The sequence below is a fragment of the Pelodiscus sinensis genome, chromosome 7 (assembly GCF_049634645.1).
Source record: "Pelodiscus sinensis isolate JC-2024 chromosome 7, ASM4963464v1, whole genome shotgun sequence".
Taxonomy (NCBI): domain Eukaryota; kingdom Metazoa; phylum Chordata; order Testudines; family Trionychidae; genus Pelodiscus; species Pelodiscus sinensis.
In genome coordinates this window covers 51,755-63,936 of record NC_134717.1, presented here as the reverse complement: position 1 = coordinate 63,936, position 12,182 = coordinate 51,755, and the positions used below count along the sequence as shown (strand labels likewise).

The 12,182-nt window shown below is 74.3% G+C and overlaps 1 protein-coding gene across 6 annotated transcripts in view; it reads right to left on the bottom strand.

The window, feature by feature from the left end:
* The window catches only part of ABCB6 (ATP binding cassette subfamily B member 6 (LAN blood group)), a 33,206-nt gene that overhangs the window by 16,038 nt on the left and 4,986 nt on the right, over nucleotides 1-12,182 (bottom strand). For 2 of the 6 annotated variants that reach the window (XR_012905089.1, XM_075932914.1), the window contains exons 2-7: nucleotides 9,353-9,513; nucleotides 7,568-8,099; nucleotides 4,225-4,362; nucleotides 2,550-2,739; nucleotides 1,783-1,875; nucleotides 392-584 (exon numbers count right to left, since the gene is read on the bottom strand). Coding sequence is in view for 5 of the 6 variants with exons in the window: in XM_075932914.1 (XP_075789029.1) it covers nucleotides 392-584; nucleotides 1,783-1,875; nucleotides 2,550-2,739; nucleotides 4,225-4,362; nucleotides 7,568-8,099; nucleotides 9,353-9,513 (1,307 nt within the window). In the remaining variant the exon portion in view is untranslated. Of the gene's footprint in view, nucleotides 1-391; nucleotides 585-1,782; nucleotides 1,876-2,549; nucleotides 2,740-4,224; nucleotides 4,363-7,567; nucleotides 8,100-9,352; nucleotides 9,519-9,987; nucleotides 10,107-11,116; nucleotides 11,283-12,182 lie in introns of those variants that run through there. The other 4 variants (XM_075932918.1, XM_075932917.1, XM_075932916.1 and 1 more) reach the window with 4 other exon arrangements.

The window sequence follows — 12,182 nt, the reverse complement described above, 5'->3', positions numbered from 1 at the left end:
CCCCACCTCCACTGCCCCGCCCACTCCTGCCCCACCCCTCACCTCCACTGCCCCGCCCATCCCACTCCACCTCTGTTACCCCGCCCATTCCTCACCTCCACTGCCCCGCCCACTCCTGCCCCACCCCTCACCTCCACTGCCCCGCCCACCCCACTCCACCGCTGTTACCCCGCCCATTCCCCACCTCCACTGCCCCGCCCACTCCTGCCCCACCCCTCACCTCCACTGCCCCGCCCACCCCACCCATTCCCCACCTATCTCAGCTCCCTTGCACCACCCTCCCCACCCCACCCGGGTCTGCCTGGCTCCCCCCTGCCAGGATCTCCCTGGAGGCTCAGCAGAGGACTGGCAACCCCTTGGGGGCCGGGGCCGGCAGGAGCACCCCCGGTACCTCAGCAGGCTGTTGACGCTGCTGGTGCCCCGATCCACGCTGCGCAGCACCTCGCCCGTCCGACGCCCCAGGTGCCAGCGCAGGGACAGGCCGTGCAGGTGGGCGAAGAGACGAACCTGCACCTGCCGGTTGGTGAACTGCTGCACCCGGATCCACAGGAAGGTCCGCAGGTTGCTGACGAAGCCCGTGGAGCCTGAGGGCGGACACGAGATGTATCAACAGAGACCCCTGACCCTCTGCCCCACGCGGGTACGCACGGGGGGCACGGCCAGGGGGGGTACGCACGGGGGGCAGGGCCGGGGGGGTACGCACGGGGGGCAGGGCCAGGGCGGGTACGCACGGGGGGCACGGCCAGGGGGGGTACGCACGGGGGGCACGGCCAGGGGGGGTACGCACGGGGGGCAGGGCCAGGGGGGGTACGCACGGGGGGAACGGCCAGGGGGGGGTACGCACGGGGCCCGCGGGCAGGGCCAGGGGGGGTACGCACGGGGGGGCACGGCCAGGGGGGGTACGCACGGGGGGCACGGCCAGGGGGGGTACGCACGGGGGGCACGGCCAGGGGGGGTACGCACGGGGGGCAGGGCCAGGGCGGGTACGCACGGGGGGAACGGCCAGGGGGGGTACGCACGGGGCCCGCGGGCAGGGCCAGGGGGGGTACGCACGGGGGGGCACGGCCAGGGGGGATACGCACGGGGGGGCAGGGCCAGGGCGGGTACGCACGGGGGGGCAGGGCCAGGGGGGCAGGGCCAGGGCGGGTACGCATGGGGGGCACGGCCAGAGGGGTTATGCACGGGGGGGGCACGGCCAGGGCGGGTACGCACGGGGCCCGCGGGCAGGGCCAGGGCGGGTACGCACGGGGGGGCATGGCCAGGGGGGGTACGCACGGGGGGCACGGCCAGGAGGGGTACGCACGGGGGGGCACGGCCGGGGCGGGTATGCACGGGGGGGCACGGCCGGGGGGTATGCACGGGGGGTACGCACGGGGGGGCACGGCCAGGGGGGTATGCACGGGGGGGTACGCACGGGGGGGCACGGCCAGGAGGGGTATGCACGGGGGGGCACGGCCGGGGGGTATGCACGGGGGGTATGCACGGGGGGGTACGCACGGGGGGGCACGGCCGGGGCGGGTACGCACGGGGGGGCACGGCCAGGGCGGGTACGCACGGGGCCCGCGGGCAGGGGGGCAGGGCCAGGGCGGGTACGCCTCCATCCTTCTCCACCTCTGTGCCCAGGCCCTGCCCGGCCCCTCCAGGCAAGCCCCGGAGAGATCCCGCTCAGCCCCCTGCTAGGCCCAGAGCCCCCAACCCGCGGCCCAGAGCCCCCCCCCCCTGCGAGCCCCCCTGCCCCAAGCCCCCCCCCCACCCCCGGCCCAGAGCCCCCCCAGGTCCTACCGGCGCCTCCGCCCTGGAAGAACTTGAGGAGCACGTAGATGCAGATGGTCCAGGCGAGCGTGCGCCAGGCAGCCCCCTCGGTCAGCTCGTTCACTGGGGATGGGAGACCCCAATCAGCATGGGGGGGCAACGGCAGTGCCCTGCGCCCAGGCACCCAACCCCCATGCTGCCCCCCGCGCCCCTGACACTGCCCTGCAGCCCTGGGATCCGCCTGCTCCCCAACAGCGAGCTAACGGCCCCCGAAATGCAGCCTCTTCTGGGCGGGGCAGGACAAAGGGGACCCTGGTGCCCTGGGGAGAGCCCCCTGGGCCGAGCTGGGAACACAAGTGGGGGGCCTGGCAGCTTAGGCTGAGCTCCGGGCAGACGGGGCCTGGCGTGGGTGGGCAAAGCTATTGCGACGGGCAGGGAGGGCACCCAGTGGGGGGCCTGAGGCAGCCAATCATTACAGGGGAGGGACCCGGGCAGGAGAGCCAGCCGCTCCCCCCCCGGGTGCTCGCCCCCCGCCCCGAGCCGACCGCTCCCCCCTCAGCTGCTTGCTCCCCCCAGCTGACTGCTCCCCCCCGAGCCAACTGCTCCCCCCCAGCTGACTGCTCCCCCCAGACAAGGGTGCTGGCTCCAGGCGCTCATCATGCTCGGGGCAAGGGGGAGGCTGAGACCCCTGCCAGGGACTCGCCCTCCGCCCGGCGAAGATGGGAGCCACGCAGAGACCCGGGGCAGCACCAGCCTCCTTCATCTGCTTCCTGGAGCCCCCCCCCCGCGGGGCTCACCGATGTCCCTGTAGTAGATGGGCACGAAGACGTTGATGACGCGCTCCAGCCCCATCAGCACCATGCAGAACAGCACCAGGCCCTGCAGCGGCCGGCTGCCCCGCGGCCACACGTACTGCGCCAGCAGCCGCAGCTTCCGGCCCAAGCCCTGCCAGGTGGAGCGGGCCGCGCCGTCGCCTGGCAGCAGGGGCTGCGACGCAGAAAGGGGTGAGCCCTGGGGATCTGCCCCCCGCCACAGAGCCAAGCCAGCCCCTCAGGAGATCCCGCCGGGCGAGGGGGGAACCCGGCACCAGGGAGGAACCGGCACCAGGGCGAGGGGGGGACCCGGCACCGGGGCGGGGGGGGGGACCTGTAGCAGGGGTGACCTGGGACCGGGGTGACTGTCCTGTGCTCACACGGGCCCCCGGGGCAGTTGGGAGGCGGCGTCCGTGCACCCCGGGCTCGCGGGAGGGCAGAGACGAGGGACCCACACGAGCGCGCGCTGGGCAGTGGGACGGGGCCTGGCCCCCGGTGCCGATCCCGATCCCGATCCCGCGGCGCCTGGGGCAGGAAGCCAGAGCCTGGCCACCCTCCGTGCCGCGCCGCAGTGACCCGCAGGCAGCTGGCCGGGCCGCGGGGACCCGGTGCCTGGGGCCTGGCTGCTCACAGCCCCTGCCGCAGGCCAGGGCAGCAGGGCGGGAGTCGGGCTGTGGGGCCAGCAGCTCCATCCGCTGGCGGATCCTCTCCTCGGTGGAGCCCTTGCGCCCTGGCCCGCGGGGGGTGCTGGGCCGCAGAGGGCGAACGCCGGGGAGCTGGGCCCTGCGGTAGCAGGATCGGGGCCCTGGCTGCCTCCCCCCGGCTCTGGCTGCTGCGGTCCCAGGCGTGACAGCGAGGGGGGAGGGAGCCCTTCTCGGCCCAGGCCCCCCGCGAGGCAAGCCCTGGGCCCAGGCGGAACCCCCCTTGGTGCCTGTCCCTACTCAGAGCTGCCCAGGGCCCCGGGGGGCTGGCGCGTGCCCCTGCAGACAGGGCTCTAGGGGCTGCCCGGCAGGGTGTGGACCTGGGCCGGGTTCTGGCTGCAGAGGGGGTGCTGGGTCGGCCTCCCCTCCGAGCAGTGGGGCGGGCGCCTGTCTGAACCGGCACACCTGATGGGCTGGACTCCCTGGCCCTGGGGCCCCTCCAGGCTGGGCCCCCTAGGCGGGGGGCAGACAGCAATGAGTCCAGGGGCCGGGCCCAGGGACCTGGGCAGGAGAGCAGGGTTACAGCTCTGCTCCCCGGGCCCCCAGCCACACTGCTACCAGGGAGAGCTCGTCAGGGCGGGGTCCCCGGGCTCCCCGATGTGGGAACAGGCCAAAGGCAGGCGCCACCGACACAGAACCCTGCGGCCACCGGGGCTGCCCTCACCTCGTGCTGCACGACAGCTGCGCTGCGGAAACCCCGGCGGCTGCCTCGGTTTCCCTGGGCCTGCACCAATCCGAATGGGATGGGAATTTGGGGTGAGGGAGGCTCTCTGTACGCTGAGCCCGGAGGGGGGGGGGTGACCAGGCGAGGAGGGGCCGGGCCAGGCCTGCTGGGGGTGAGTCAGTCTCCCTGGCTCTGGGCCCCTCCCCCCAAGAAGGGCTGTACTGCCCCAGACACTGTCATGGCAATGCCCCTCCCCCTACAGCCCCCCAGACGTGCGTGGGCCGGGGGCACCCACCTGCCGGTTCTCCACATCGCGCTCGTCCTCGTTCACCAGCAGCATGTAGGGCCTGGGGGGCAGCCCCGGCGCCTTCATCCCCAGCACGAAGAGGGCGAAGGTGCCGAGGTAACGCAGCAGCCACAGACTGAACTGCACCTGCCAGGGAGCCTGAGGTTAGCCGCGCCCCGCCGATTCCAGAGCCCCGGCCACAGCCCGGGGTCAGCCGCGCCCCGCCGATTCCAGAGCCCCGGCCACAGCCCGTGGTCAGCCGCCGCCCCGCCGATTCCAGAGCCCCGGCCACAGCCCGGGGTCAGCCGCCGCCCCGCCGATTCCAGAGCCCCGGCCACAGCCCGGGGTCAGCCGCCGCCCCGCCGATTCCAGAGCCCCGGCCACAGCCCGGGGTCAGCCGCCGCCCCGCCGATTCCAGAGCCCCGGCCACAGCCCGGGGTCAGCCGCCGCCCCGCCGATTCCAGAGCCCCGGCCACAGCCCGGGGTCAGCCGCGCCCCGCCGATTCCAGAGCCCCGGCCACAGCCCGTGGTCAGCCGCCGCCCCGCCGATTCCAGAGCCCCGGCCACAGCCCGGGGTCAGCCGCCGCCCCGCCGATTCCAGAGCCCCGGCCACAGCCCGGGGTCAGCCGCCGCCCCGCCGATTCCAGAGCCCCGGCCACAGCCCGGGGTCAGCCGCCGCCCCGCCGATTCCAGAGCCCCGGCCACAGCCTGGGGTCAGCCGCCGCCCCGCCGATTCCAGAGCCCGGGGTCAGCCGCCGCCCCGCCGATTCCAGAGCCCGGGGTCAGCCGCGCCCCGCCGATTCCAGAGCCTCGGCCACAGCCCGGGGTCAGCCGCGCCCCGCCGATTCCAGAGCCTCGGCCACAGCCCGTGGTCAGCCGCCGCCCCGCCGATTCCAGAGCCCCGGCCACAGCCCGGGGTCAGCCGCCGCCCCGCCGATTCCAGAGCCCCGGCCACAGCCCGGGGTCAGCCGCCGCCCCGCCGATTCCAGAGCCCCGGCCACAGCCCGGGGTCAGCCGCCGCCCCGCCGATTCCAGAGCCCCGGCCACAGCCCGGGGTCAGCCGCCGCCCCGCCGATTCCAGAGCCCCGGCCACAGCCCGGGGTCAGCCGCGCCCCGCCGATTCCAGAGCCCCGGCCACAGCCCGTGGTCAGCCGCCGCCCCGCCGATTCCAGAGCCCCGGCCACAGCCCGGGGTCAGCCGCCGCCCCGCCGATTCCAGAGCCCCGGCCACAGCCCGGGGTCAGCCGCCGCCCCGCCGATTCCAGAGCCCCGGCCACAGCCCGGGGTCAGCCGCCGCCCCGCCGATTCCAGAGCCCCGGCCACAGCCTGGGGTCAGCCGCCGCCCCGCCGATTCCAGAGCCCGGGGTCAGCCGCCGCCCCGCCGATTCCAGAGCCCGGGGTCAGCCGCGCCCCGCCGATTCCAGAGCCTCGGCCACAGCCCGGGGTCAGCCGCGCCCCGCCGATTCCAGAGCCTCGGCCACAGCCCGGGGTCAGCCGCCGCCCCGCCGATTCCAGAGCCTCGGCCACAGCCCGGGGTCAGCCGCCGCCCCGCCGATTCCAGAGCCCGGGGTCAGCCGCCGCCCCGCCGATTCCAGAGCCCCGGCCATAGCCCGGGGTCAGCCGCCGCCCCGCCGATTCCAGAGCCCCGGCCACAGCCCAGGGTCAGCCGCCGCCCCGCCGATTCCAGAGCCCGGGGTCAGCCGCCACCCCGCGGATTCCAGAGCCCCGGCCACAGCCTGGGGTCAGCCGCTGCCCCACTAACCCCAGCGCCCCGGCCGCAGCCCTCGGGCCTGGGGTCAGCCGCTGCCCCACCAACCCCAGCCGCAGCCCTCGGGCCCGGGGTCAGCCGCCGCCCCTCCGCCCCCAGCGCCCCGGCCGCAGCCCTCGGGCCCGGGGTCAGCCGCCGCCCCCAGCATCCCGGCTGAGCAGGGCCCCACAGATGGAGAGGGCAGGGCGCTTTGTGGGCTGGATGGCACCTGCCTGGCTCCTGGGCTCCAGCCACAGAGGCAGGGCAAAGATCGGGGCAGAGGCTCCCGTCCGAGCCGACTCCGGAGAGGCAGCAGCAGGGCTGGCCGGCGGGAGACGGAGCCCAGACAGACCCTGCTGCTGGCCGGCCGGAGCCCACTGCCCTGAGCCGACCCCCGGGGAAAGGCCCGGTGCCCGTGCAGCGTGAGCGTCTCCCACCTGGGGTCAGGCCCAGAGGTGAATTGGTACCTGCCCGCTGCCTCCCCGCAGGGCTGCCGGCTCCCAGGCCACCGGATCTGGTGGGGAAGCTGTGGCAGGCCCAGTGGGGCTGGGGGGGCGGGAGCAGCCCCCCGCCCTGCCCCTCTAGTGGGTTAAACGCCGTGGCAGCCCCGCATGAACCAATTCAGGGGGGTTTACACCCCAGTGGGGAAGGGGGGCCGCTCCCCTCCTGCCAGTCTCTCCCCTGTCCGGCGGGCTCTGGGCCACTGGGCAGTCACCTCCCTCCCAGCACTGGGGGTCCCGTGGGGGCAGCGTGGGGCCCCTGGCCTGGCAACCCCACAGCAGGGGCTCCGGGGCTGGCCCCCACGGCTGCTGGGCGAAGGGAGCCGGGTCCCACCCAGAAGGAGCTATGGGGACGAAGGACCCTGAGTTGACATATCAGGAGCTGGGTCGCAGGGAGGGTCTGGCTGGGGGGGGGGGCTGTGTCTAAAGCTCCCCCCCAGGAGCTCCCCCCATCCGCACAGTGGGGCCAAAGGGGGATGGGACAGACATCCCGACCCACAGCGGGGGGAAGGCCGGGGGGGCAGGGAAGGCCCAGAGCAGGGGAAGGGGGCCCCAGAGCCAGCCCCAGGGACGCAGAGCACAGCCCCCCTCGGCACAGGCCTCTGCCAGTGACTCAGCACAACAAGCCAGCAGGGGCCTGCCCACGTGCCGCCCCACGCGCTGCCAGCTCCGCCCCCCGTGACTCAGCAGGCCGGCAGTGGAGGCCCGAGGGGGGGGCAGAGGTCTGGGGCTGCCTCTCCCCCAGGCACCCGCGCTCGGGGATTCCCCAAGGGAGCACGGCCAGACCAGCCGCCCCGTGGGGAGACGGCTCCCTGGGGAGGGCCGGGGGGCGGGGACCGAGCTAAGGGCCACAGCCCACGGGCACTAGTGCCGCCCCAGCTGGCACGTATGGGCACGCTGGCCCGATGCCAACGCACACAGCTCTCGGGGGCCGGTGGGGCCCAGCCCCTGCTCTCCCCGCGGGGCAGGGCCGGTCCCAAGGCAGCTGGCCTGGCAGACCAGGGCTCCTTTGACTCAGCCCCAGCCCCAGCGCTGTGCACGGGGCAGGGGGGCTCTCGCTGGCTAACAGGGCTCCACCCCCCAGCACGACGGCCGGACCCACCTACCTGCTGAGGGGTGTCGGCCAGGGCCCACCACCAGAGCGGGCTGCGCCAGGACACCAGGGCCAGGTTCTCGGCGGCGAAGGCCAGCGCCCAGAAGAGCAGCAGGACGGTGCCGTGGCCCCGGGTGCGGTCCTGGGCCAGCACGCGGGTGCGCTCCAGCTGCAGGAGGCCGAGGGCGCCGGCCCAGGCGGCGGGCGAGAGGCAGCCGTAGAGCAGGACGTACCCGGGCAGCGGCTCCGTGGCCAGCACCTGCCACAGCAGCGCGCCCAGCGGCTCCAGCGCCAGCACCAGCGAGAGCAGCAGCTGCCCGCGGTAGAGGCGGGAGCGGGGCACGTGCTTGGGCTCCATGGCCCGGCCGAAGCGGGCATAGCAGGCCAGCTGCAGGGCGCCCAGCAGCAGGCAGACGCTCAGCAGCACCGTGGGCACCAGCGTGAAGTAGAAGCAGGGGGAGAGGCCCTGCTGCGTCCAGGCCTGGGCCACGGAGCCGTTGCCCTCGCAGTAGCTCCCCAGCGCCCCCATCCTGCCGGGCGAGAGGCTGTGGAGACAACGGCACAGACAGCAGCTCAGCCGGGGCTGGGACCGGCACGTGCCAAGCGCCATGCGCCAGCTCGCCACGCACCAACTCGCCAGCCCTTCAGCCCGCCAGGCACCATCACCCCAGGTGCCAGCCTGCCAGGCGCCGGTCCACACCACCAGGAAACAGAGCCCGCTATCACACGCCAGCCCACCAGGCACCAACACCCCCACCGCCAGGCACCAAGCCAGCCTGACACGCCTGTGCACAGACATGCCTTTGAGTGCCTATGCCCCAAGGTCTGCAAATACACCAACAGCTGTGCACAGACACCTGTGTGATCACCTAGGCACTGAAAACTGCCAACACGCTGGTGGCTGTGCACAGACGCACACGTGAGCACCCCGCAACCAGGTGTGCAAATACACACTGACCCCTGCACAGGCACAGGAGTGTGGGAATACACACCTGCACGGATGGGTGCAAATACACACAATCACAGTTGTGCGCAGACATGAGTGTGAGCTCCTGCACACACAGACCCTCTACCCCACGTTGGGTTCCCTACCACGCTCATCACCCCAGCAACCCAGCCCTGAGGACGACCAGCTCTGCCAGGAGTGGGATGCGAACATGGGCGTGCACAGCACGACGCATTAGCAACCACTCAGCCACCTTGTCTGCCAGCTGTGCGAACGCTCCCACGGACGTGCAAACGCTCCCACGGACGTGCGAACGCTCCCACGGACGTGCAAACGCTCCCACGGACGTGCAAACGCTCCCACGGACGTGCAAACGCTCCCACGGACGTGCAAACGCTCCCACGGACGTGCAAACACAGACCACATGCCCCCAGGCCAGTCTGCACACACCCTCCCAGGTTCAGCTCCCCAAGGCAGTGCCCCTGCACCCGCCCTGCTTCTGGCAGAGATCCTGGCCTGGGCCCATCTGCGATTCCCAGCACTGGTCTGTGCCTGCCCCCCCGCCGACCCTGCTGGGACAAAAGCGGGGGGGGGGGGGGCAATTTGGGCGGATGCCTGGCACGGCCACACCAGGGACGAGCCGGGTGCTTCGAGCTCCAGGCCAGGAACTTCTCGGAGGCCGAGGCTGGGCAGTGGCCATCGGTCCAAGGGCCCAGCTCACACTTGCCACGCCAGGTAGAGCTGCGTTCTGCCAGCGCAGCCGTGCTGCCCGCTGGGTCCCCAGACCCGGCTCCCTGCCCCGCTCCCCTGGGGCCAGTCCCTTGGAGCGACGCCATGTGGTTTCAAACGCACCCCGGTCCCTCGCTGGGTAGTCGCACAGCCAGGCAGGAGAACGGCCCCGGAAGGATCAGAAGCGCTTTGGGGTGTCTGTCTCCATTCCAAGCCTGCCGATTCCAGTCTCTGCGCAGAGGTCGAAGGGTGCGGTGTCACCTTCTGACTCTGATTGCAAATATCTGCACTGGCGAACAGGATGAATATTTTCAACACCCCCCGCCCCAAGCAGTGCAGGGCAGTTTCCAAAGGGACCCGGGTTTGTTCTGCCACTACTCTCTGAACCCAGCCCACGCAAACCACCAGCACCAACAAGGCCACTCAGTCCTACGCCTTGCTCAGCCAGTGGCCAGGGCAAACATGCTGTTTACATTTCTGGGAGGTAATGCTGCCTGCTACTTCGCAACGGCCTGAGAGCGACGCCGGGGCTGGCGCTTCTGTAGCCGGCACAGCCAGGTGGGCAGCTACACACTCGCATGCCGCTCAGTCCTCCCCCCGGCGGACTGCCCCTTCTTGTGTACGTGCCGCCCAGCGCTTGCAATAAGAATGCCACGAAGGGGCCGTGGGCACTGGGGCTGTGTGGTCACTGGAATCAAAACATCTGAAAACGTAGCCCCCCCCCCCCCCCCCGCAGTCGGATGGGATCTGTGACTCACGCGCAGGCTGAGCTGGGGGGGCACAGGCTGCAGCAGCTAGTGGGGAGGGCGGCCGGCAGCCACATGCGGAAGGGTGCACCCGCCACCCGGGGACGCGAGCGAGCGCACGCCAGCCTGGCCTGGGGGCAGAGGGAAAGCAGCTTGCCCACATGCGGGGGGCTATGGCCGTGGCCCCTCCCTGCGCACCATGAGGTGCCCTGTGCTCACCGTGCCCCCGAGATGGGTGGGCACCGCGGGGTAGCCCCAGGGCCCGTGGCCAGCCTCAGTGATCGGGGGGTCAGACCCGTGACCCCCAGGGCCCTTGCTCCACCTGCCCCAGTGGGACCCGAGCGGAGGGCCAAGGCTGCATGGCCTGAGCCGGGGGGGGGGCTCGGACACCCCAGTTCCCCCCCTCACAGCCAGGAGTCCTGGCAACTTCCAGGGGCCAAACTGAGCAGCTGCCACCTGACCCCCGCCCCGCAACCCCCCAGTCCCATGGGGGGACCAGCCCCCTCGCCCCGCAACCCCCTAGCCCCATGGGGGAGCAGCCCCCTCGCCCCCCCCGCCCCGCAACCCCCCCAGCCCCATGGGGGGAGCAGCCCCCCCGCCCCGCAACCCCTCCAGCCCCATGGGGGGAGCAGCCCCCCCGCCCCGCAACCCCCCAGCCCCATGGGGGAGCAGCCCCCTCGCCCCCCCCGCCCCGCAACCCCCCCAGCCCCATGGGGGGAGCAGCCCCCTCGCCCCCCCGCCCCGCAACCCCCTAGCCCCATGGGGGAGCAGCCCCCTCGCCCCCCCGCCCCGCAACCCCCCCAGCCCATGGGGGGAGCAGCCCCCCGCCCCGCAACCCCCCAGCCCCATGGGGGGAGCAGCCCCCCCCCGCCCCGCAACCCCCCAGCCCCATGGGGGGAGCCCCCCCCGCCCCGCAATCCCCCCCAGCCCCATGCGTGGAGCAGCCTCCCCCGCCCCGCAACCCCCCCCAGCCCCATGGGGGGAGCAGCCCCCCCCCGCCCCGCAACCCCCCAGCCCCATGGGGGGAGCAGCCCCCCCAGCCCCGCAACCCCCCCCAGCCCCATGGGGGGAGCAGCCCCCCCCGCCCCGCAACCCCCCAGCCCCATGGGGGGAGCAGCCCCCTCGCCCCCCCGCTCCTCACCTGCCCGGCTCCGGCCCGGCCCGGGTGCGCGCACCAAGCCGCAGCCCGGCCGCCTCCCGCCGGGTCCTAGTGCCCGCCCGGTACCGCCCGGCGCATGGAGCCCGGGTCCTGCAACCCCCTGCGCCCTGCCCGCTGCTCAGACCCACGGCCCGACCCAGGACAGCGCCCCTCGTCCCAGACCCGCCCACAGCCCCGCCCCGCCCCCCGGGACCCCCCCACAGCCCCGCCCCGCCCCCCGGGACCCCCCCACAGCCCCGCACCGCCCCCCGGGAGCCCCCCACCGCACCGCGCCCCGGGACCCGCCCACAGCCCCGCACTGCTCCCCGGGACCCCCCCACAGCCCCGCCCCGCCCCCCGGGACCCCCCCACAGCCCCGCCCCGCCGGACCCCCCCCACAGCCCCGCACCGCCCCCCGGGACCCCCCCACAGCCCCGCCCCGCCGGACCCCCCCACAGCCCCGCACCGCCCCCCGGGACCCCCCCACAGCCCCGCACCGACCCCCGGGACCTGCCCCCAACCCCGCCCCGCCCCCCGGGAGCCCCCCACAGCCCCGCACCGCCCCCCGGGACCCGCCCACAGCCCCGCACCGCCCCCCGGGACCCCCCCACAGCCCCGCCCCGCCGGACCCCCCCACAGCCCCGCACCGCCCCCCGGGACCCCCCCACAGCCCCGCCCCGACCCCCGGGACCCGCCCACAGCCCCCCAGACCAGACACTAGCCCGGCCCCCCCTGACCAGACACTGGTCCAGCCCCCCCCCCCCGACCAGACACTGGCCCGGCCCCCCCGACCAGACACTGGTCCAGCCCCCCCCCCCGACCAGACACTAGCCCAGTGCCCCCCCCCCGACCAGACACTAGCCCGGCCCCCCCGACCAGACACTGGTCCAGCCCCCCCCGACCAGACACTAGCCCAGCCCCCCCCCCGACCAGACACTGGTCCAGCCCCCCCCCCCGACCAGACACTAGCCCGGCCCCCCAGACCAGACACTGGTCCAGCCCCCCCCCCGACCAGACACTAGCCCAGCCCCCCCCCCCGACCAGACACTAGCCCGGCCCCCCTGACCAG